General features: G+C 57.2%; 3 protein-coding genes across 3 annotated transcripts; 2 read left to right on the top strand and 1 right to left on the bottom strand.

The window, feature by feature from the left end:
* Window positions 1-5,623: 5,623 nt before the first annotated feature.
* Window positions 5,624-8,149, top strand: EX895_001335 (uncharacterized protein; the record flags this gene model as incomplete). Its single annotated transcript, XM_029881934.1, has 2 exons — window positions 5,624-5,972; window positions 6,051-8,149. The coding sequence occupies 2 exons, from the start codon at window positions 5,624-5,626 to the stop codon at window positions 8,147-8,149; spliced, it is 2,448 nt and encodes an 815-aa protein (XP_029741535.1).
* A 304-nt stretch (window positions 8,150-8,453) lies between these two features.
* EX895_001334 (uncharacterized protein) lies at window positions 8,454-11,153 on the bottom strand (the record flags this gene model as incomplete). The annotated part of the gene is made up of 1 exon (XM_029881933.1): window positions 8,454-11,153. The coding sequence occupies one exon, from the start codon at window positions 11,151-11,153 to the stop codon at window positions 8,454-8,456; it is 2,700 nt and encodes an 899-aa protein (XP_029741534.1).
* An 883-nt stretch (window positions 11,154-12,036) lies between these two features.
* On the top strand, window positions 12,037-14,139 carry EX895_001333 (uncharacterized protein; the record flags this gene model as incomplete). Its single annotated transcript, XM_029881932.1, has 2 exons — window positions 12,037-12,172; window positions 12,257-14,139. 2 exons carry the CDS (start codon window positions 12,037-12,039, stop codon window positions 14,137-14,139), a joined length of 2,019 nt encoding a protein of 672 aa, XP_029741533.1.
* Window positions 14,140-14,557: the final 418 nt, after the last annotated feature.

The following is a 14,557-nucleotide window of genomic DNA, read 5'->3' as shown; positions in this document are numbered from 1 at the left end:
CAGTGCTTCGCAGAGACGATGATGGGTGCGATGTCGAGAGAGAGCGGATGCAATGTCGGCTAGTCCGGTGCTGCTGTCAAGGTGATGCAAAGAGTTTCCGGCAATCAGAATGAGCTACCCCTTTGAAAGAGCTTTGCATTGGAGCTCTGCGAGAAGTGCCAGCTCCTAGCTTGATGATCTGCTGGCTGGGCTGAACGAGGTTGAACGTAATCATCAACAGCATGCCTGCTTGCCGTGCCTGGACAAAGCAAAGCGATGGAAAATCAGAGCTCCGCCGCCGGATGATTGTTTGTTGCCCGTGCAGTTTGTTGCAGTCGTTGTGCGCCTCTTTGTGTTTCTGTGTGTGTGTTGTGTTTTCTTTCGCGGTTGGCGTGTTGCTCCACAATTTCTGACGATTGTGAGGCTGGAAAATGAATTCGCTCAACGACACTCCAAGCAGCAGCAGCAGCCTCATGCCGCTTTCTTTCCGTTTGCTTTCTTTCGTTCGTTCGTGTTTGTTTTTCGACGCGTTCTGCGGGCACGAGTCGTGGATTCTTAGTGTTGTTCTCCTTTGCAGCCTTGCTCGGCAAAGCCGAATGCAGTGAGAACCAAACCCTTGCTTGGCAGCCAGACCCAGGCAAGCTTGTTACAAGGTCTCAAGGCCCTTCGCAATCGCCCTTGGTTGCAACTCAGCTGCATGTGGTATTGGTGATTGCCAGCAGACGTCTTGCCGATGCTGCACTACATCGTCCTTTGGTAGCCTGCTGTGGTGGCAGCGCAAAGCATGTCAACCATCTCGGTTGTTTCGATGGACATTCGAATTGCAGTAGCAACCTTGCTATTTGCGAGCTGCATCGGACGAGCTTCAATTGACAGAGATAAGAGAGCTGGCCAGGCCATCAAAGGACAGCCGTGGTCTCACTCAGCATGTTTGGCTCGGGTGCAACTCTCGGAGTCGCCGTTCCGTGTGCGATGCTATGCTACGCCATGGAGTCGGAGTTCGCCGCGCCGCAGTTCCGACAGGGCACGATGGAAAGGGCGCGTGCACGCGGTTGCGAAGGAGCGAAGAGAGTGACACCGCTTTGGTCGCAGGGGGCCGATTCCCGGTCGCTGGGTTGCTATGTATGCCACAGCAAGGTGATTTGGATCGACGCGCAGACAGCCCATGTGACAATGTCTTGCTTTTCTCGGGTACTGATTTGGGTCACCATGCTTCCGCAGAGCTTACCTGCTTGTGTGGGAAGTAGCACGTCGCTGTTGTCGTCGATGATCCCTTCGATGCTATGCACTTTGCATTTCATGCAGCGACATCAGCCGACTGACGTGTATACGTGGTCCCCGCATTTCTGTTCAGGGACGGCCAACTAGCGTGGCAGCACAACAGTAATTAATCCTGCATGGCCTAGCCATGGCCGTTGCGGCGATGTGCACTCGTAGCCATTTTGTGTACGAAACCGTTTCGGCGAGTACTCCGATGGTGGGGCGCCATCTCTCCGCAGCTTGCTCACCACCAGCAACTCTCCGACGAAAGCAATCTTGATGCTTTGTTGTCGACCTCGTCTCGTTGTCCCCTTAATTGTCCTTCCCCGCATTTATTCTTGGCTGCTTCGTCGCACCCTGCCCTGCACGGCCGCGCAAATTGAGCTGGTGTGCATTCCGTTGCCGACATCGCCGAGAACTGCCAGCACGGAGTGTGAGGACGAGCGCTCACGACGCGCCGTGCTGAGATCACACGTGATTCTGATGGATTTCCTTTGTGAGCTCGACTTTTGTCGCCTTTTTTTTGCGCTCGACTTTTTCTTCGAGACCTCCTCCCCTAGCATCTGAATCGCGAAAATGTCCTCGAACGCTGGTAGAAAGTTGATTCGAGCGGACTCCGCGCTGAGCTGGGAGAAGACGTGCGACGCTAATGTCTTGCTGCGTCCAATCAGCTGACATTGGACGCGGTGCCCACCGTTAGCGAGCTGCTCTCCTTGATGTCGCCGCTGTGGGCCTCAGGCACAGCCACCTTCCGAAACCGCACGTCATCCTGTTCTCTCGATGTGGGGCCCCTGCCTCGAGTGCGTCGTTCGGCGATCCGATTTAGAGCTCAACATCGAGGTCGCAGGTCGGCGTCGACGCCTTGTGCGTACAGTCAAAGCGAGCCTGGACGCCAGGGACCTAATTGTTGGGAGGCCATTGGACGGGGTTCTTATGTCTACGCGGGGAAGAAGCTTTGCGCGAACACAATTAGCCGAGAGTCGCCTAGGCGGGTGGCAAGCAGAGCGTGGGAACGCCTAGTTCGCTACGTCCCCTTTTTCCACCTCGCCTAGCTGCGTCTGTCACACGCTACACTGAGAGCGTTGCAATGGTGGGCGACACTCCAAAAAAGGCGGGGGCGTCGAGCAAAGGCCGCTGCGGTCCGTTTGATTTGCGCTCGGCCAAACACTTAGTTTGATCGTATTCCCCGCCCCGCACCGCCTCAAGCAAAAGTCATAACAGGTCCGGAAAGGCTTGGCTGCGTTGCTCTGCGCCAATCGCTTGGCGTTTCCTGTTCATACGCCCAGTGCAGCCTAGCCCTGGTTTGGATGCCGAGTCAGCTTTGTTCGGCAGCCTCCAGCTGAAGCGTAAGTTCGAAGGGTGGTGGAGTGGGAGGCTACTGAAGCGTGCGTGGCCTTGTTCGCTGTTGCCATCCACTGTCTGTCCATTGCATCAAAGGATCAACTCAAGAGCGGGTAGAGAAAAGTGATTCGAGAGTGCATCGGGAACAATTCAAGATCAAAGTCCCGATCGAGGAAGAACAAGGCTACTTCCATAGCTCTTTTTCACGCGACGCTGCAGGCACGGCTGACACGGTCTCAGGCGTGCATGTTAAACGTAGCTGTTCCAAATTGGAGAGAAAAAAACGAGGACGAAAAAGGGAAGCGGCAAAGTGCTTTAAGTCGACGCGAGATTCGTATGCTCTGGATTCATCAGCTTCCACCGGCCAACGGCCAACGTGGCCACGACGATGACATGCGGTTGACATCAGAAGACAGGCGCGCAACTTTGCACGAATGCAGTGTGGTGACGAGGATTACGAGGCCCGATCGGTCATGCAAGGATTACATCCGATCTGGACGGATCGACGTGGTGCACAACCACACGTTGTGTCCATGCAACCAATTGAACCGTGTACCGAAAGATGTCGTCGGCTTCTCGTCGACGGCCCCATGTGGAACAGGAAAGCTACGGGAGGGGTTTTCCCGATCGGACAGTCCCGAAAAGGCGGTTCCATGGTGATCACGAGGAAGCTGGTTCGGCTCTGCTTCGTCGCAAAATGGTATTCTCCTCTCCGCTCTCTCTCTTTCTCTCTCTTTCTCTCTCCACACACGATGCTGTCCATTCGGCCCAGTCTAGATTCCGTTGCTCATGCACTTATGCTAGCGTAGTCTCGAAGAGGCCATCGATTCAGATCAGTACTAGCTTGTCCAACTGCGGCTGACGTTGCCCAACTCCTACTGCAAACAAACGAAGGAGCCGTCGTCGTCGTATCAGTGGTGATGGTGGAGAACGAAGCGAAGCGCCTTTGGAGTTGCAGCCAAGCTGCCAAAAAATGTTACATGGCGAACCATGCTTTGGACTGCATCGTAGACTCGCTCCGCGACACGACATGAATGATGGCTGATGTCGTTCCAGCAAGCCATCCACCCGTTGTGGACACTCCATGGCTGTTGACGTTAAGAACGTAAGGCGAGCGACAGAAGAAAGCCTCGGAGCAGCGGGAACGGCAAAGCGTTTTTCAGATACCGCTCCAGGATTGGCAGCCACGACGCAGACCCTTTCCGGTCGCTTAGGGGAGGAGCAACAGCAGGGGCAGAGAGAGAATAGAGCAGAGGGAGAGAGAGCAGAGATAGAGAGTGCTAAGAGCAAGTGCGGCACGTCGGAGCGCGAACATTCGGATTCGCAAGTAAGGACGGCGGCAGGCAACTTGAAAAACAGCCGCAATTCGAAAGAAAAGGAACGATGAAATGAACCCGAAAGGTGGGTTGTGAAAGCAGCACTATTCCGCTTTCACGATCGTTGGGGGTCCAATCAAGAGGGACCCCACAGAGGCAAAATTAAATTGCAAACTTCGACGCTCTTCAGCAGAAACACCCCACACAACCAAAGAGAAAACAAAGCCAAAAAGAGAACTCACGAACAACCTAGTTACGACACTTTGCCTGGATGACGAGACCGACCGAGTCTGAACCAAGTTGGAATCGAAAGTAAATACCGGATGCAGTCTAATGTGCTTCCAGAGTGGATGTGGGAGGAGTGCTCGATGGTGGACGAGAGCGAGACGAGACCCTAAGTTGCACAAGTCCGTGGCGTGGCGCGGCCATTATCTTTCGATGCACTTATTCCGCGGCAAATTGTACATTGAACGGCAAACACGGAGGTGTTGGAGCGAGAGGCAGCTAGGGGCAGGCAAAGCCAGGATTCGTCTGGAAGCTGATACTACTCGCTCTTGATTCGGTCGAACAAGCCGAAACGAGCAAGGGAGAAGAGCGAAAGAGAAAGCGAGGGTGGGTGGGAGAGAGAGTAACGGCAAGAGCAAGCGACTGAAGCAGGCGAAATGAGCATGAATTACAGACTGAGCAGCCCCCTGAGCGAACCGACAGTGTCGCAGAGTGGGTGGATGTGAGAGAGGCACAGTGCAAAATGCGTCAACGTTTCGTTCACACGCCATTCGTCTCGTTTATTGAGTGAGCGACCCGAACCGCTCGCCTTTTCTGCGCCCGCGGCGCTCTCACGCGCTCGCAAATCTCTCTCATTTAGCGGCTGGCTGCGCGTGTGTGTGGTAGGCAAAACCTCTCCTTGAGCATACGCACATTTTTCAAAGACCTTTTCACATAACCTTGACCTTTTCAAACAACCTTGAAGAGTGGCTTTCGAGAGGCGTGTCACACTGCGCTGTGCTGCACTGCGCATATTCCTCGCTCACTCGCTCACTCACTCAGCAGCTTTTTGCCTCTTTCGTGCTCTCTCTGCTCATCATCGGCAACACCGCCGACTTTGAGCTCGACGCTTGTCCATCACCATCACTATCGTCCTCGGCATCCATCGATCAGCCCATATCGTCCGCGCGCTTCATCAACACCACTGCCATCATCTTTAATATTCAGAGCCAGTCGACTCACAGCCGCGCGCCACCCACTCATATCCCATCTTCCTCTGCATTCAGCACTTCCTCGCGGCGTATCACATCGTCCTTGAGGCCCATTGTCAGCCGCCTTCGATCTGCTCTGCTTTGACTTGGATCCATCATCTGCAGACCCAAAGTCGCACGCCAGTACTCAGCACACCGGACCGAGCTCTGTCAGTGCAACGGACCATTCCTGACTTTAGCCTGGGCTTTTACACTTCTTTTGCTCAGCCTCATCGGTCTCACCGCCACAGCCAATCGTTCTTGGTCACCGCATACATACGCTCTCCGCTTGCTTGGAAAAGATTCGAATCACGTTGCGTGGATGCGTCATCCTAGGAGTTGATTGTGGAAGGAGCATACCGTCTTTTTTCTTGCTCGCATCCACCTTTGGGACGCTATCACATTCAAAAGTCCCGCTTATAGGCTCTTCGCCAAGAAGGATCAATCCACACTCTGGCCAAGGACGGCAGCCAGCACATTATTGTCACTGTCATGGCGTCCTCACCGGAAAACAGTCTCTCCCACGAAGAGCGTTGGACTGCTCATCGAGCTGATCGAGAAGCTGATTCGGCCCAGCCCTTTAGCGAAGCATCCACACCTGCTCCCACCACACCTGCAACACCACCGCCGGACGATCACACACCTTCATCTCAAGAACCCATCCCATCAGTCGCTTCATCCTCGCGTTCCAAAGGCCTCGGCATCGATGCCGAAGATGAGGACGTCCGGATCGCAATCATGGCTTTGGGCGCCATGAAGAGCCTCGACGGTACCTCCAGCAGCTTTGGTGGTCCGAGCAACAGCACAGCTTCCTTGGAGGCACGAAAGCATACGAGCAGATGTGAGTTCGCCTCTTTCCAGTCAATTCCATCAGAATCCAGTACTAACCCGATTCTGGATTTCTTCCACTCTCTTCGAGATCTAGCACCGGTGCGAACATCTTCAGCAATATCCAGCTCTAGCGTCGCTTCCACAGCCATCTCCTCGCCAAGCTCAACTCCCGCCACCGACCTCACCCAAGACTCGGGCGCCGAATCCCCCGCTGGCCGCATGACCGGTCCCGCACGTCTCGGTGACCTCCCACCGGACCTCAAGCTCCCCGCCGTCATCCAAGACGAGGACGGCAACCAGCTCGAAGTCGATCCCGAGATGATGAACGACGCTGACTTTTTGAAGCGCGTCAGCCACCTTCCCCTCGTACGCGGCACCCTCCGCGCCTACGAGCTCGGCAAGCAGCACAGCAAGGTCGTCAAATATGGCGCCGGTCTCGTTGAGAGCTCGGTCAAGACTATTTCGCGTCCCGTCGTCAGCCGTCTAGGTGCCAGTCTCGGTGAGCGTGGCGTCGAGCAGCTCGACGACTTTGCCTGCCGACAGCTCGACCGAATCTATCCTTCAGCCGTTGCTTCTCCCAGCAAGGAGGAGAAGCGTGGCATCCTCGAAGAGGTTGATCGTAAGGACAAGGAAGAGTGGCAGAACGCCAGCCCCGAGGAGCGCGAGAAGCGCAGGAAGGCGTACACAGCCTTGCAGCTGGAAGAGCGCGAACGCACCCTCATGGCCAACGAGCTCCGCCAGCGACGAGGTAAGGGCACCAACCTCGAAATCGAGACCGCCGGCGCGGCTCGAAACTCTGCAGTCGCCTCGAGCAGTGGAAGCAATGGACGGGACGACAGCTCCATGGACGATGAGGACGAAGATGCAAACAAGGCAAGAGCCAGCTCAAGCTCGAAAGCCGCCGTGGTGCGCGCCAATGCAGCCCAGACGCTACCCTTCCGAAACAGCCGATGGGGTTCGATGCTGGTCGAGGCTGGTGCCACAGCCGGTGGACTTTCGGCGGCGATGAGCGAAGAGTCGATGAAGTCGCTCAAGTACTGTCTCCAGTGGTTGCAGTATGCCACTGCGCACATTGAGCACCAGATCACCATTCTCCGCGACCTCATCGTCAAGCTCAACCACGGCGAACTCGACATGTCGGGCACCGCTGTTCAGAATCTTACGTATATCAAGGGCGATGTGGTCAACACCATACGAGGCGTCGTCGATGTGATTGGCAAATATGCAGGAAGCGCCCTCCCCGAGCCTGCTCGCAACAGCGTCAAGGCGTTCATTCTCAGCCTTCCAGCGCGCTGGGCTACCGTCAACCGCAGCTCAGCAGCGAGCTCCCCAACTGGGTACTTTGGCGGTAGTCCCTCGTCACCCTCCTTTTCCTCGGCACACATCAGCGGGGGACCGCAGTCGCCAACGCATCTCGCCGCCAGTGCGAGGTATCGCAATGGTGCTGGCAGCCCTCGTGACCAGATGCAAATGGCAGCGACGGCGCAGGCAGCCAACCGCATCTTGACCCTGGCCATCGAGTCGCTCGATATTCTGCGCAGCGTTACGATTGTGTTTGGCGAGTCGCTCGATCGAGCCGATCTATGGGTCGAGCGTCTGCGCATCTTGGGCCTGCAGCGAAAGCGTCAGCACGAAGCCAACGCGGCCGAGCAGCATCAGATTGCCGCTGGTCCATCCTCAGCGGCACCACACTGGGAGAGTGCACGCGGTTCGTCGATGCGAGGCCGCGCCGAATCTCCTGGTGGCGAGAGCGACGTCAGCATGGGCACGAGCGCATCGACCAAGCGCCGACGTACGCGCCAGACGCCGTCGGGAGGCTTCCACATGTCGCGCACGCCTTCTGCAGCGGCTTCGCCGGGCGACTTTTCGGAAGATGATGAAGCGCTCACCGAGACGGAAAAAACCAAGTCGCCACCCTTGGGAGGCAACAACGGCGCTGCTGCCACCTTTTCGACTGGGACCGCAGTACCGGCAGGCAACGGCAGCTTGCATTCTCATCACCACCACCCTCATCACCATCATGCTCACAGTGCAAGGCGTCCCGGCACGCGATCGCGCGCAGGCACGGGCGGCAAACCTTACCCTATGCATCCCCCAACTTTGCCCTCGCCGCTGCACGCCACGTTTGCCAGTGCGAGCGGAGGACCGTCCAAGACTGTGGACGGGGACGAGGATGCGACGCTGTAACAGCTTTTAGATTGTGACCAACTCCTTTTTCGTTCTTTTGCTGCTTGTATTTGTGTTGCCAGTCACTCGTCAATCTCGAGGTGCATTCACTCTTTTGAATCGAGGTGCAGTGCTTCAGTGCCGCGGTGAAGTGAAGTCTGCGGGACGAGTCACTGTGCAAGAGATGGACAATGATGTGCGAAAGGAGTTGACGAGTCAGCTTTTTCGAGCAGAGCGTGTTGAGTAGGAAGCAAAAGATCACACACACCAACACACACGCGCGCGCGCAATCTGATCAAAGTGTCCGTTGCTCTACCGCCGCCCGCTAGGCTAAATAACAATACACATTGCGCTCGTCCTGCTTGCGCTCGAGGTACTCTCTCTCGATGAGGCTCTCGATGCGCTTCTTGATCATGACCAAGTTGGGCTGGAACCTGCTCGTCAACTGGCTGATGGTCTCCTGGACCAGCTCGTTGTGGCTGAGCTGTTTGCGGTTCTTCATGATGCGCACGATGCACGCCTCGACCAGGAAGCTGCGCTCCTCCTCGACCTTCTCGTTCGTTGCCTTGCGCTCCTTGGCCGTCTCGACGCGTGCCGCAATCTGCTGGATCTTGAACCGTGCCAACGGACACGTAAACGCCGCATTGAAGCTGAACGTGTCGTCCTTGCCCACCTCGCGCCCCTTGGGCGTCTTGACCAGCACCCGGAACTTGGCACACGCCAAACTCTGCAGCGTCCGCTGCAAATCCAGCTCCGGGATGTTCGTCGCGCGCGCAATCTCGCCATAAGACAGCGTCTCCACCCCGTCCTCGTCGAACAGCAGCAGTACCACAAGCGCAAACGTCGACAAGTTGATCTCGTGCGTCCTCGCCCTAAACGCGACGCGCACGTCGGCGTTGCCCAGATTCGCATGCCATGTCAACACGCGCCCATTGTGTTTGGACTGGTAAAACTCCTCGTAACGCCGCCTCGCTTCCATGAGCGACTCGGGCATGGTGCAGCTCGGCGCCTGCGCCGAGATCGGCCAGTTGGTGCTTGTCAGCACATTGACCGACAGCGCAAACGGCATGGCGCGATGCGAATTCTTGATGGTCCGATTGAAGTCGTCCATCGTCTCGTCGCTTGTCTTCATGTCGTTGAGCATGCCCTGCAGCTTGGCCACATAGCCATGGCCGCTCTCGATCTTGAGCTTGGCCATCATGCCACGCTCGGCATCGTCCGACACACTGCGGCCCTGCAACAGCCGCTTGGCGAGGTGCTGCTTGTAGTATCGCTCGAACGTGTCCTTTTCGTGCAGGAAGCGGAAGACCGAGATGGTCTTGCGCAGAATGTCTTCCACCTCGGCTTCGGTTTTCCCCTTGAGGCCCTTCTTGAGGTTTTCGTCGATGAAGAGCGAGATGAACTCGGGCGCTCGCTTGTTGGAGTTGATGAAGGACTCGAAGGCTTCGTTGATGGCCGTCTCGCATCCAGTGTCCTTGATGAAGGCGGTGTCAAGGATCGAGTCGAATTTGTTCTTGAATTCGAGCACGTCTTCGACCCATCGGATGGCAGTCGCAGCTTGCGGTGTAGAAGCGTCTGCAGCATCGGCGCCTGCCTTGTCCTTGGCTTTGCCTTTCAAAGCCGCCGAGGAGGCATCATCGCCAGGTGCGTCGGTAGATGGCGCTTGCTGTTGGGCGGTCTGACTGGTGACGGCGTCGTTGATGAGTTTGCCCTTGGTGGCAATGTAGCTTTTGAGACCGAGGCGCAGCGTCTGAGGACCGCCGTTGACCTTGTTGAAGAGTGTGTAGAGTCGCCCGAGATCCTCTTTGCGACCATCATCGAGCATAGTGACGAGGCCCGAGCCGGGCATGTTGATGATGGTCGATTGGTGCTTTGCGAGGAAGTTCTTTTCGAGCAGTTGCTGCAGCGACTTGTGCGTTTCTGGTTTGAGGTAGACCGAGACACGGTCGGCCTCTTCCTGGAGCCTCCTTGCCACATGGGCGAGATACTTGGCGGCGTCTCCAGCATCGAGCCACCGATCTGCCTCGGCAGCGTAAAAGGCGGCCGAAGTTTGGAGGAAAGCAGGTTCGAAGTCGGTCGAGTAGACGGAAGGGTCTTGGTTGAGAGGGGTGCCCGGCTTGTGCTGGGTAAGGTCGGACAGCATATCGATGTTGGACTTGACGAGAGAGCGGCTGATGGCTGAACCTTCTCGCTCGATCTGGATGTGGGTGAGGAGTGTGCTATATAGGTAGATCTGGATGGGGTATTTGGACGAGCGAATCACCGAGTCGCGGAAGATTTCAAGGCCGAGACGGTTGATGGAGGGGACTTTGTTGTTTTCGACGTAGACTCGGTCGACGTACTTGAGCACCTCGGAGAGCTTGGACATGCAGCTGCGATGGTCGAGCCACGTATCGCGGATTGCGGTCATGAGTCTTTCACCGGCTTGTATGCGTGCTACAGCATCGGCACGATCGCCGGCCTGGGTAGCAGACATGGAAGCAGCGGCAGTGACAGCCGCAGAGTTGGACGTCGAAGTGGCATCTGTAGCAGTGTCTGGGCCGTCTGCAAAAGAGTCTGGATCGAAGGAGGTTGCTTTTCCTTTGCCCTTGTTTGCACTGTTAGAAGGTGCATCGGCGTTAGTGCGATGTGAGGATGCCGACGACGACGACGACGATGATGATGCCTGAGAATGGTGGAGAAGCGATTCAGGCAAGATAATACCCGCAGAGACAGAGGCAGCTCCGCCTGGCGGGAAAGCAGGGATGATCTTTTCGCGACAGAGCTTGTCGAGATGCTGCTGGACCTGCTTCTTGACGCCATGGTAGAGCATATCGCCCTGCTGGTAGAGAACGAGGTTGTAAGCATATCGGTAGTGCTCCTCGTAGCTGAGCTTGGAGATGTTGTGGTTCTGGATCTGGGAGATGGCATGAACGAGCCTGAGCCACATGTCTTCGATGGAAACATCAAGACCGATCTTTTTGGGCGGCTTGAGCTTGGTGCCACGGGTGCCACCCGGCCTTCTCATGGAGCCTGGCGCATTCATGAGAGTTGGCGCTGCTAGAGGAGGAGCTGAGAGGAAGGGAGAGGAGGAGGCGCGGAGAAAGAGGGGGCGGGTGGTGGTGGTGGTGGGGAGGCTGAGGTCAGAAAAGCAACAGACACACACCGAGCTCGCATAGCGCTGCGTGTCAGTGCTCCACTCGAATTTATTTGGCGCAGCACACGGCTCTCCTTTCTTTTTTTTTTGGCGCCAAATGCCGTGCGAGATCATCTTCATCGAAAGCAACACATTCTGAGACGCGTTTTTAATCGGGCTTCCATGTTGCCGATTTTGACAAGGGCTCTACGCGAAAGTCCAATTTGACTTAACAACAGGCGAGAAATGAAGCTGCATGGTGGAGCAGAGTTCGGGAGAAGAGGCACCAGACCAGTGTGAGAAGCACGAGCAGTTTCATGCGATTTCTTGCTGTGAAATCCCAAGAGCAGGCAGGCAGGCAGGCTGGCGGGCAGGCTGGCTGGCGTGAAGCGTATCTGCGCGCTGTTGGCTGCTTCGGCTGATTCTTTGGATGAGCACGATTTTGGAATCCGCTTCTTTGCTTTGCTTTTTGCCTTTGCTCGCTCTTTGGCTCGTTGGTTGCTGGTCCGCTCGCAGCATCTCCGCTTTGCTTTGCTAGACTACATCCTCTTGACCATCACCACTCTGTCTTCGTCTCCCGATCAAACAGCTTGTTCGCTTACATTCATCCATTCGGAACACGTGCCCAGCAATCCTCCTTCGGTCTACGCTCGTGGTGTACAACGCCAACGATCCCAACCATCCCAACGATCCCGTGTCCACGTCCACATCGCCACCAGCAACGCACGCTACCTGCCCTCGTCAGCCTTGCCTTGCCTTAGCTGCGGCCTAGTCTGCACCGCCTCTCCCCAGCATGGCCTCCTCACTAGATCGCCAGCAGCTCGGGCCGCAAATGTCGGCACCAAACAGACACGCCAACCATCCTGATCGTTACGACCATCCACCCATGCCACACCACCTCGCCCAAGATCCCTACCAGAATGGCCCAGGTACGTTTCTCTCGGTCCTAAACCACCATCCGCTCGATGCGAGGACCGGTGCTGACCCCACTTCTTCCATCCATTGTTCGCCAGCAGGCTACCCGCCCGGCCCGTCCTATCCTTCCCGCGTCGATCCTGGTCGTCCACCCGTGGGTATGCACCACCATCGCCCTCCTTCGCCTCCTCCGATGTCTCATCGCGATCCCCGTGCGGGCATGGGTCCGCCGGGTCCTAACGGCCCTCCTCCTCCGCCGCCCGGCATGATGGGCATGCCACCAGACGACCGTTACGCCATGCCACCTTACCACCGTCCCAGCCCAGGCCCGCACCCGCCTTCTCCGTCTTGGCAGAATCAGCAGCTTTACCAGGGTCCTCCACCACCGGGCGCTTCGTCACTACCGCCTCACCTCCATCAGCCTGCGTACAACAATGTGCCGCCTCAGCACCGCGGCTCGCCGCACATGGCTCCTCACATGCCCTTGCCGCCGCCTCACCACGCTGCTGGCCCTCCACTGCCTGCTCACAACGTCGCAGGTGGCCCTGCCAGCGCCATTTCTGAATCTCACGCCAAGCATCTCGCCTCGCCCGCCTCGGCCAGCCGCAAATCGCCCAAACCGGCGGGCAAGAGCAACCGCAAGGAGAAAAAGGAAAAGGATGCCGCAGCTGCGGCTGGAGGCTCAGCCGTCATGGCCAAAAATGCAAGCTCAGAGACTGCGGTCTCCAAGCGCGGTGCTGCCAAGGCCGAAAAAGCGGCTGCGGCTGCTGCTGCAGCCGCCGCTGCAGCTGCCAATGCACCCAACGCCGGTTCTGCTGCTACGGCAGCGTCCCAGGCCGCCCACGACGCCAATGCACCTGCTGCCACCGAAAGCAAGAAGGACAAGAAGCGCAAGGAAGTCATCGATCGCATCCACCGCATCCACTTTGAAACCATCGAGAACCGCGAGAATTTATACCAAGAGCTCTACCACGCGCTGACCTCGTCCTACGCCACGCTACTTTCCAACCCGGCCCGGTCAAGACACTACACGCTCGAGCTCACGCGACTCACTCTGCAGCGCGATGCGGCGTTGCGCGAGACTGCTTTGCTGCATGCGCACCAGCTCGAATCGGCGCGACTTGCCTACGAAAACGAAAAGCACAAGGTGGACGAAGAAGCTCGACTGGCCAAGCGTGGTGCGCGCGAAAAGCTGCTCGCCGTCGTCGAAGCCACCAAGAAGCGGCTGCAAGAGGAAAAGGAAGGAGGCGACGTGGCGGTGGACGCCTTCTTTGATAGTGCGCAGCGTCCGCACACTACGCGCAAACTGCGCAACAAGGCATCCGGAAAACGTGGAGCAGCGGGTGGCGCTGCAGCCAATGACGATGAAAGCGATGCTCCTGGATCTGCTGCGCGTGGCGCCAACGGTCACAGTGGGGTGTCGGGACTGGGCATCGCCAGCGGGCTGCAAGAGCTCATTGCGCTTTCTGGCTTTGGACGCGACGAGGTGGGTGGTGGTGGACGTCTGGCACTCAGCTCGACACTTGATCTCGGTGGGCTCGGCTTGACGTTTGGTGGTGGCGGCGATCTGCTCTCGGGAGCGGGAATGGGCGATAGCAGCTACATGGGTGGTGGTGGTCGCAATCTCAGTGTCATAGGCGGTGCCAACGGGACCATCGGCGGCGTCAAGGGCAGCAGCAAGAAGAAAGGTGCTTCCAAGGCGGCGGCTGCCGCTGCCGCTGCCGCTTCTGCCGCTGCTGCTCGTGAAGCCTCTGCCACGGGCGGTGACGATGACGAGTCCAACAGCAGAGTCGCCGCCGCCGCCGCCGCCGCCGCCGCAGCAGCAGCAGCTGCAGCAGCAGTAGTGACGACGTCGGGAGGCAGGTTGCGGTGGGATGCGGGTAAATCGCTCAACCAGCTGACGCCAGCTAAGGACTTTGAGATCGAGTCGGACCTGATCAACATCCGCAAGACCAACGGCAAGCGTGCTCGACGCAAGTGAGCCACCGTAACCTCTTTCCATCTTCTCTCTTTTCTTCTCTTCTCTCCATCTGTATTCTTGGCTTTCCTCCTTTTGTGATACCTGTTCCGTATGTAGTCGTTGTTGACCGTAAGGATGCTAGATTAACTCACTTGTTCTGTGTATGCCCGGTGTCTGGCGATCGTGGTAGATCGGGCTTTCGGCCAAATCGCGTTGATTTGAGTCTGAGGTGATAGCGGTTTTCGCGAATTGACCGGGATGCATGCATTCCTACGGAACGGGCAGAGCGGCGGTTTCGGATCTTGGACCCGAACAAGGCGAAATTCTCTCCCCCACACCTTTGTTCGCAACTTAGGACACGCGCTGCAAGCGTTCCTCGAACGACGTGTGTGGATGTGTATCTGTGACTCGTGGTCGAAAGATTGATCCTTACTGATCG

This window comes from Sporisorium graminicola, chromosome SGRAM_11, assembly GCF_005498985.1.
Source record: "Sporisorium graminicola strain CBS 10092 chromosome SGRAM_11, whole genome shotgun sequence".
Taxonomy (NCBI): Eukaryota; Fungi; Basidiomycota; class Ustilaginomycetes; order Ustilaginales; family Ustilaginaceae; genus Sporisorium; species Sporisorium graminicola.
The sequence above is the reverse complement of the archived record's forward strand: the minus strand, read 5'-3'. Positions and strand labels throughout refer to the sequence as shown.